This window comes from Nycticebus coucang, chromosome 3 (assembly GCF_027406575.1).
Source record: "Nycticebus coucang isolate mNycCou1 chromosome 3, mNycCou1.pri, whole genome shotgun sequence".
In the NCBI taxonomy this organism is placed as follows: Eukaryota; Metazoa; Chordata; class Mammalia; order Primates; family Lorisidae; genus Nycticebus; species Nycticebus coucang.
In genome coordinates, this window is record NC_069782.1 from 157,861,890 (window position 1) to 157,871,875 (window position 9,986).

The following is a 9,986-nucleotide window of genomic DNA, read 5'->3' on the forward strand; positions in this document are numbered from 1 at the left end:
GCGCTGAGCCAGGGCACCCTCCCAGCCCTGCACTTTGTGGCCAGCTCAGCCTGCCATGGCCCTGCCTACACGGAAGATGCTGTGCAGGCTCGAGGGACACCTGTGCCCACAGAATCATGATTCCCCTCCTGCCCCACGAGTGGACCACTTGACCCGAGGAAGCCCCTGGAAAACACGGGGAAGCCAGCTCTTCAGAGGCGTCCTGAAGAGGCGGTTGCACAGGCCTCGGGAGAAATGATCCTCTGCTCTGTGTGGGGAGCGTGGACGAACCCCAGCTGACCCCACTGGACAAGCCAGTTCCCACTTGTGGTCTGTCCAGTGGCTTTGGTCAGGTTAAGCCCTCCAAGCCCTGTGTGTGGTTTGACTGGGGTCTTCCCAAGGAAGAGATTTCTCTCCTCCCTCGTATCCACATGGGCTGGGGCTCTCTCTCTCCCCTCTCTATTCCTGAGGATCCCTGAAACCTGAGACAGTGGAAAGAGCACAGGGTGTGAAGACTGGAGACTTCATCTGGCGTCCGGCTCTTCCAGTCTGAGCGTGTGGGCACTGGCTGCCCATGTGGCTCTGTGTAGCCAGGGGCCATGGTGTGGTACAGAGCAGACCTGGGGCTGGGTGGAGATACACCAAATGGGCCCTGCTCCCTGGAAAACGTGTCTCTGTGAGCTGTCAACTGGCCTGTGACAGCAGGCCTGGGAATCACTGTGAGGTTTGCCAAGGACAAGCTCCCCAGGATATTAAGCCATGGTGGATTCAGGGGTGATGGGCACCTGCTCATGCCATGGGGTGAGTCGGCCAGTCTCAGTGGGGCAGGGTGGAGTCTCTGCCCTCGGCTGGGGCTGTGGTGGGGACTGCGTCTACACCGCCTCCCCAGCCCCAGAACGGCAACTCGCTCCCCATTGAACCTGCAGCTCCACACTGGGACATGACAAATGACAAAAAAATCAATTTGTAATCTGATTGGAGGTTTTTGATTTCCTCTGATGAGTTTAAATTTCATTAAAAGCAACCTTATTCCAACATAAAAGGAATCCTTGAAGGGTAAAACAGAGGATTGTCTCACCAAGTATAAAGCATCCCAACTCCTTTGTGTGATTTATTCACGGCGTTAATTGTGAGGGCCAACCTGTGGTGTCCGTTGGCAGCTGCGCCGTTATCAGGGGCTGGGATCGGCCCGGCGAGCTCAGAGCACAAGGACTCACATTCAAAAATCGCTCTTTGGCATATTGACACTTCAGTTATCAACAACCCTTCTTATCTGCTGGGAGGGAGATCGCAGCTCACGGGGCCAGAGTAAGCTACAAATCACTGCCATGGCCGCCTCTCTGCATCCTCTTGATTGTGTGTATTCTCTGCAAAAAAAATGATCAACGCAGCCCCTTGTCTTGATGAGAAATTGACATTTCTGAGGACTTCTTTGGGCACCAAACAGGGGAGATAAGGCCCAGCGTTGTTTTAAAGGAGGGCAGCCTTTCTTCCTTTCAGGGCTACTCGCTGGCTCGCTGGCCCACTTGATGAGTATGGATTTCATGAGGTCTTTTTCAGCATTTGAACTATAAAAGGTTCAGAATGACACCACCCTTATAGACAAAAGATAACCTTGCCCTTTGAATATATTGATTCTTTATTAACTAGGCTGTTTAATGCAATGAAATGAGGCATTAGATTGAAGCCCATTTCAAGTGCTTTGAATAATCTTTAAAGGCCTGAAAGACCTTAAAAGGCGGGCTGACAATACCTGGCAGACATTTCGAAAGAAGGCAGCCCTTGCTTCTGATTCGAAACACAAACATAAAATAATTTCTCTGTTCCCAGGTCACAGGGAGCTGGGCATTCCTGGCACCTGTTCTGAGGGGGAAGGAGAGGACTTCTCCGTCCACATCCTCTCCAGCGGCAGGGAGGGGCAGCGGCGTGGGCGGGCTGCAGGTGTGTGCCCTACCAGCCTCTTTCTTTGCTGTCTCTTTAAGGCTGAAATGAGAACCCAATTGTCATTGACAGGAGAATAAGGTATTCACAAGTTTCTTTATGTTTTGAATAATTGTTTCCTGTTTTGCTCAGCAGAACAAGTAATTAAGATGACATTTCTGAGTACTAATTTGGATCACACTTACGTGTATGTGTTATGGAGCTGCAAGCCAAAACACGCAAACCCAGCCTTCCGTTGAGGAAAAAATGAAAAACGCAGAGAAATGGAACAGAGCATGGGAAACTCACAGGAGCCGGACAGCCCAGCGCAAATTACAGCCTCAGTGTTGATTATAGTTATAATCCATGCAGTCGGGTACCCCTGGGCACAGCTGACAGTGGCCAGGGCAGAGCATGGGGTCTGTTGTGCCACTGCGGTGGACGTGGAACGGTGCCCCTCACGTGTGACCTCAGCCAGCACTGGTCTGGGTGCCCTTGTGTCTGGCCACCTGGAGCCCTTGCTGATGCTGTCTCCTAAGCCGGGTTCTTGCACACAATAACGGAGACAAGAGGTGGGTGTTGGAGGCCAGACCTGCCAATCCTTCCAGTTCAGGAACAGAGGGGCTGGGGCAGGAAGGTCTGGGAAGAGCGAGGTCACAAAACCCCTGCGCCCCAAGATTATTTGCATCCTCTGAGACCAGTGGTTGAAAAGCGTGTGCCACCCCATTGTAGCTGCATCCCCAAGAACCTCCATGACCCTGAAACATTGTACAGAGCACAACACACGTATAGATGGTGCCTCTGGGTCAGAACCCCCTGAGCAGCGATCGGCCGGGGTTCCCTCTGCAGGTGAGATGACCGAGGGCTGGTATCTTTGGGAAAGACCTTCCTACAGATCATTTTTATTTTGCCCCAGACATAGCTTTGGAACCCGGAATGTGTAAAATGAAACCCCCAATGTGACATCTGTTTAGCCAGTCGTTTTAATAATCAAAACAGAGAAAATCACCAAAAGTGAAATTCACAGACAAGAAATACTTTAATTAAATATTGTGTAAAATGAACATTTTTATACAGTTAAATATCTGAAAAAATGTACAGATAAAACAATCTTATTGTAGGGTCTTTAACAGTAAAATCTACCATTTAGTGAAGCACTCAGCTTTGAGACAGTGAAGCGATGAGGGCGTTGACTATTTAATCTAAAACACAAACCAAGGGAGGGTATGAGAAAGCTTGCAAACGGTCTCAACACGTACACATGAGCTCTTTTTTAGATCAAACCCTTCCTTATACAAAATAAAACGGAGGCAATTTAGTTCCAAAGTGACTTCTTGGGCTTTTCCACGTAGCTAAGTCTTGTCAGCCATCACAAAGCCAGACCAGGACATGCTGACCCCTGGGGACATCGTTCATTTAGTCCCTTGAATGAACATTTTCTAAGTTGTGCATTGTTGTAGATTTTTGTCAAGAAAGTTTTTAAAAGTCCCTCCTTTTTATTTTAAATTTGATTTCTGCTGCAGTTTGCGAAAAGTTTGCTGTGCTGTGTCTGCAAAGCGTTTAGTGCAAAAGGGGAGAAAACCTGACCCTGTTGGTCTCACTGTGGGTTTGGCACTAACAGGTATGATATTTGAAGGAGGTCACTCCAGTTTAAAAGGTACAGACAGTGCTGCTGGATCTGACCACAAAAACGTATTGTTAAAAAAAAAAAATTAAAAACCAGCAGTGATGTTGGTGCCCTGAAAAACCTCTCCAAATCGGAGGGGTGCCCAGGGGGGTGCAGAGTGCAGCAGAAACAGGCCCAGAAAGGAGCGACACACGGAACAGTGGGTTTGTGCTTTTGTTGGGTGTGTGTGTTTACACCATAAATCTCCAAATTAAATATTGATTAACAATTGTGGTGTACGCCTGTGATAAAATAGCACAAAGGTCCTTTAAAGAAGTCCACGTTTAAGGCATCATAGAAGTTAATGTGGCAAACATTTTAATTAAAACATCAGAAGTAAATTTTATTTTAAACTTTTAGGCCTCTGAATTTTTCCAGTAAACACAGTTCAGCTATGTGGCAAAGTCATGGGTGGCAGCTAAAATGACTTTTTACATTCTACCGAAAAAATAAAATAAAATAAAGACACAGCCCCAAACGGTGTCACCTCTTCTTGGCCGCTCCACATGCACAGAATCTACCAGGATTTGTCACAGCCGGTAGCACCGCCTTGTTTGACTATACAACAAACTTTTTTTTTTTTCCAAAAGTATTTGTTCAGATAACTTAAAAATAATATAAAAATAAACAATGAATTTGACTTTTCCTCAAAATAAAAAAAAATGGATGGAAAGTCTAAACCATAGCATATTTTTAAAGTACAAATGAAATGTAAAGACGCTGGTTCATTAGAACAAAACACATCAGAGAGACAGTTCTTGGCTAATGCTCTTCCCAGTATCACAACACCAGGCCATGATCAAAAACCAATACAGAGGAAAAGACAAAGGCGGGAAAAGCAATGTACAAAATTTCAAAGATAAATACAATATTTATAATTGATATGTTACAAAATAAATCCCTTAGTGACTGCAGGTGTTCATGGGAAAGTGTTGTGTGAAGACCATTTCATCCCTTACGAGACACATAAGGGATAAAACTTGTTTTTCTAAATATTTTAAGTGGATCTGAAAAAAATTCAAGACAAGTGTATAAATAGTTAGCTACAACTTTGGCAAAATCACAAAAGTCTACAATTTTATAACCACATACAAAACACATTAGGGAAGAAGGATCTAGAAGTCAAAAGGACAATTTCTGGTACGAGAAACATAGACCTCACAGTAGCCTAAGAATGCAATAGTATACAGTGCTATAGCAAAAGTTGAAAAAATGTTGCAGATCACACTTGCTTAACAAGAAGCTCTAGCAGCCGGAGAATATTGGAACCAACAGACAGTAGCATTTTTTTCTCTGTCAGTGTGCTTGTTGAAGGCAAGAGAATTCAATATCAAAGTTACAATTTCTAACTACAATAAGTTACAAAGTTTCATTTCATTAAGATGAAGTTAAGCAATGATAAACCCTCCCTCCCTCCCTGCCACCCCCTGTGATCCTCCTCATATAATCATCCTTTTTTTTTTTTTTCCAGTTTGATGGCTCATAACCTCCTTGGCCCCCTTTTTTCACCACAAAAAAATATTTCACATTATAGAGATACACAACCATTGTGAATCTAAGTATGAGTACAGAAAATGTTTGGAGGCGTTTTTCATCCGTGTTTCATGATAATCAAAACGGTGCATTCACAAAGTTTCTCCCAACACATAGCAATTACTAGACATGGCCAAGACGGAGTCAGAAACTTTATACAAAATAGGCGTCGCTTTGTTTTCCTTATTCTCCAGGACTGAGAAATGTGAAAATATGAGAAAAGTTCAGTCAATAAAATGGAATTGTTCGTGAAGAAGTAGGCTGTTTGCATGTTGATTCTTAATAGTTTAAATAAAATCTTTAAACAAAGTCTTTTGTAGCATTTCAATTGCTGCTGATTTTTTTTTTTTTTTGGAAGATACTGTTCCCATCAGCATGTCTTAATATACTAAATGTGTCCCCTGAAGTCCGTCCTTTGATGCTGGGTGCTGCGGAAGGTAAACAAAAGTCCCTCACATTGGCGGGACTACCAGCCCAGACATAGCTGCAAGAGAGGAGGACACAGCAGTTACTGCGGGGGCCGCGCGCACACAGCCCTCCACATGGGCAGGGCTGCCCTCCCCTTTGACCTTATGTAACCGTGAGGTTGGATTCGCTGAATTCTCCTTTAACCAGCCTTGGGCATGGTCAGGTCTACTAGGGGGAATCTACTTCCTGGGGTAGGGGCGCACACGGGGACCAAAACCCCAGAGTGCTCTCCTGCAGCCCTCCTCACAGGGAAGGGCCTCTGACATCTCTGTGCAAAAAGGTTGCTGCTTCAGGTACAAACCAACATTTGTTCAAAGCCAACGGAGGCCCAGGCTCCTTGGAGGCGTCCTCTGTCGAGAGACATAACCCAGCGTGGTCACTTCTGCGATGCCAGCTGAGGCCAACTTGTGGGCCCAGCTCTTAATCCCTAAGTGAGAACTAGACTCGCTTCAGTTTCCCCCTCAGCTTTCAGGCCTCAGCTCTGACCTTCCACAAATCGTTCTGCATCGTAATGGTGAGTCAGGGGCTCTCAAAAACCAAAGCCTCTCCCAGCCCACCTGCTCCAGAATCAAGGCCAAGGGCCATGAAGAGACAGGAGTCACAGCACCAACTTCAGGAGTTTGGGGGGTTTTTTTCCTCCTCTTAGAAGAGAGAACTTTGCACCAAAATGCCATGAGCGGCTGCCACTTTCAAATGAACTCCTGGTACGAATGTAATTTAAAATCTTTTAACTCTCGTGTTGTTTAATTTTTGTCAGAATGATTGTTCTCATTAATTTATGTATAACATATTAATACATTTGTTCATGTAGTGATGTGAGCTTCAATTTCTCAGTTCATTAATTTCAACAATATTAATTTATCTCCGACTCACCGTTACAACTTTATGGTTTGGAAGACCTGGGCATGGACACAGTGCTTACATGGTGCCACCTTTCAACTGGCCTCTACACCGTGTCACAGGACGGGGCCATGACACCCCACCGCCGGCCTCTGACGGCGCAGGCTGGTTGGGGCACCCTGGGGCCGGGGCAACCCTACGTGCACTGACAGATGTTGTGAAGACAATTATTTCAACTCACTGATACCTTTCCAGTTCCTTTTTTGAGCATTAGTTCATCAAAGTGAAATATGCCACCGACTTCACAAAAGGGCCAGTTTGTCTTCTCCACGGCTACGTCCTCAGCACCCAGCAGAGAGCCTGGCACATAGTAGGCGCTCAGTAAATACTGGTTGAATGGATTCATTTTTTAAAGGAGTAACTGGATTTGGTTCGCACTGGGAGGAGCATATACCAAAGGTGGTGTCTGAAAGAGGCCAGACGACGGCCGCTCACTGCACTGGCCGCAGCCTCAGCACCTCGCAGAGCTGCGCCAGCTCCTACAGCCAGGCCCCGCGGGCTCCACCTGTCACACATGTCATGGGCTGTGTGAAGCCTGGTCTTCCCACAAGGGCCAGGCACCCACTCCAAGCGGCCCTGTCTGTGGACAGCTGTGTCCAGATGGTGCCTCCCACGCCCTCAGGGCTGGCCCTTCTCCCTCCGAGGCTTTGAAGGAGATCACGTAGCAGGATCAAGTCCTGTGCACAGACAGGTCTGCCACCCAGCCCTGGTGCACATGGCCCTGGGTCTACACGCACCCCTTTCCCAGGGACAGCGCAGCCTTGCTGGGCTCTGGGTCAGCCAGACAAGGCTGGGAATAAAGGCTCAGCCTCAGGCCGATGGGAGCAGACAGACCTGGAGTACCCTTCCACCCTGGGCTCCACGGGTGGCAGAGTACCCATCTGTGGTGGGCGGCTGCTCTCGCTGCACCTGGCCTGAAAGGGGCTGGCCCGTGTGCTGAGAGTGACCACAGCTGCCTCACCGTGATCCCATTCTCTCTCACGGGTGGTCCCACCCCCTTAGGGTTCAGGGTGCTTTACTGTGAGGACACTAGATCACACTGGAAGGACGTGCTGGACAAAAACTAATAAACAGAAGAGGGTATTTGCTGGGGCTCAGCAAAGGGGTGTCCTTTCTAGGAATCTCAGGCAGAGGCTGAATCATGTCGCGGTGGCCACAGGGGAGCATGTAACGGGCACGAGGACCCCGCAATATGCCCAGAGAGGGGCCAAGCTCCCACCCCGAGAGAGGGCCCAACACCAGCCCCCGTGCCACCCTCACCTTGCAGTCCGTTCCCGTTGGCGCTGGTGCAGGAGGGAGGAGGAGAGGCCTGGGGCCGGACCACGGGCGCGAAGGCGCTCTTCTGTTTCACTGCGGAGATGACATTGGCAGGTGAGAATGAGAAAATGCCGTGTGTGCTGCTACAGTTTGAAGGGAGGGTGACCGAAGAGGCTGCCATGGTGGGGCTGGACGGCACTACTGCAACAAAGCAAACACGGTCAGCGCGCGGCCGCGGCACAGCACCACCACCAGGGCACAAAACAGACACCACATACTTCCAGCGCGGCCACTCCGGGTGACAGGCAACCCTTCCGTGTTGGACTTTCTCTTCCAATTGAGCAGCCCCGTTTGGTTCTAATTTTGTTTTGGTTTCCAATGAGATCACATCGGGGGCCCCTTTCGGGTCAATTCACGGTCGTCATTTTGACGCCCAGCCTCCAGGGCCACCCTTCCTTTTACCCAGCAGCTCACATCACAGAACACCCAAGCAATGCACACACTCGACTGTGTAGTGAATATGAATCTGCGTGATGACGTGTGACAAAAACAGACACTTACTGCCGTAGGGAGAGTTAGCGGAGGAGCCATTAAGAAATCCAGGCGAGCCAGGGACCCCTAGATTGGCCATGGCGCCACTTCCATATCCATTCATGCTAGTGCTGACTGTGTTGTAATTGGACTGCTGGGGGGTGCTGCTGGGCACGTATCCTCGCGGGGACACGCTGCTTGTATTGCGACTGTAGCCGACTGTTGAAATCCCCACCCCCCACCCCCGGCCAAAAATAACGTTATTATCAGCGACAGACACTTGGGGGGGGGGGGGAGTTTCCCCGAGAATCTGTATCATATATTCAACATTTTTAAGTGATCTCACACCTTCCTCCTGCCCCAGCGCCTCTCGCCAGCTCGGGTAACCTTATCATGCCAACCCTAATGTGCTGTCTCTGCGCCTTCGATCCCACCGTCAGCTGCCTTTGCTTCTCTCCTTAGGAGCAATTATCAACAGCTTGGATTCCTGGCCCGTCCCCCCACATTCTGCGAACTTTCGGCCTCTGCGGACCTTCAAATGCCATGACTGACAAGGAGAGCTTGTTTGTGACTGTGACTTCCCCTGCAAGGCTGTTTGGGGGTCCTCGCTTTTATGGTTGCTATTTCTGTACATGGGGTGGGCGGAGGGGGAGGCCAGCAGCTCCATTTCTGCCACAAGAGCATGGGCAGATGGGAACAAAAACAGCAGTGCAGTGTAGGTGTTTTCTGACATTACTGCCTGTGTAGTTTTTAAACAGGAAACCGACATGAACCCAAACAATAGGGTTCAGCGGCTTTAGTGGAACCGGTACTGTGGGGTGAGGTGTCTCGCTGACTCACTCCAAACTCAGACCCCATCCCCATCCAGGCTCCCTACACCACGGCCACCCTGCCGCTTAGCCCCGTCTCTCCAGGGGAGCGAAGTCACTGACGCACATGCTAAGGGATGCTTCTGCAAATGCCAGTGACCGGCGACTCTTTGTAGCTGTTGGGCTCTCTGAGCGTCCTCTGCCCAGCCCTGGCCCTGAGGGCCAGTGGCAAGGTCTCCCCCAAGAAAGGGAAGGCGCAAAGCCAGAGAGGATGGGACGCCACAACACCCCAGCTGGGCTCCCAGGGCGTCCAGCTGCAGCTAGGCCTCAACCGGTGAAGGGTGTCCAGGGAGGGGTCCACCCGGGGCGGCGGCCTACCTTGGTCACTGGCTTGTGATGTCTCTGACACGTTGACAGCTAGCTGGCTGCTGAAGGAGTTGACACCCATCATGCCCGTATGCGCGGGGGTGTTGCCCAGGGTGGGGATCTGGTTGTGATTTCGGGGGACACTGTACAAAGCCTCGGCAATGTCGGCTGCTCGCTTCAGGATGATCTCCTGGAGCAGGGGCAAACGGAGCTGGTCAGCCCAGGCCGACCTTAGCTGGCCACCAGCCTCCCCCCCTCAGGCTTCTGGAAGCTTCCGGCCTTGCCTCTGCTGTGCCCTCTCCACTTGCCAGCAGTGGGGCACACAATGGAGGCATATCTCACTGTCTCTTGGGCCATGATTGTGACTAAACCTGCTTTTCAACAGCAAAGAATGAACTTCCCCCAGGAAAATGACTTACTGCCATCTGCGGGGCAGTAACTGCTCTCCTATCCTGGGACCTGCACCCAAAAGAGTCACTGCTTCACGCACAGGGACCAGTGTGGGGCAGAGGCACTGGACTCAGAGTCTAAGAACAGGTCCACATCTGGGGAAAGGG

The 9,986-nt window shown here is 49.6% G+C and overlaps 1 protein-coding gene across 10 annotated transcripts in view; it reads right to left on the reverse strand.

Annotated features, from left to right (window-relative positions):
- Positions 1 to 2,914: 2,914 nt before the first annotated feature.
- The window catches only part of EBF3 (EBF transcription factor 3), a 119,309-nt gene continuing 112,237 nt past the window's right edge, over positions 2,915 to 9,986 (reverse strand). For 2 of the 10 annotated variants that reach the window (XM_053584308.1, XM_053584306.1), the window contains exons 13-17: positions 9,442 to 9,619; positions 8,285 to 8,473; positions 7,727 to 7,816; positions 6,654 to 6,766; positions 2,915 to 5,582 (exon numbers count right to left, since the gene is read on the reverse strand). In XM_053584308.1, the coding sequence (XP_053440283.1) occupies positions 5,565 to 5,582; positions 6,654 to 6,766; positions 7,727 to 7,816; positions 8,285 to 8,473; positions 9,442 to 9,619 (588 nt within the window). In that variant the 3' untranslated portion in view covers positions 2,915 to 5,564. Of the gene's footprint in view, positions 5,583 to 6,653; positions 6,767 to 7,726; positions 7,925 to 8,284; positions 8,474 to 9,441; positions 9,620 to 9,986 lie in introns of all 10 variants that reach the window. The other 8 variants (XM_053584302.1, XM_053584304.1, XM_053584310.1 and 5 more) reach the window with 5 other exon arrangements.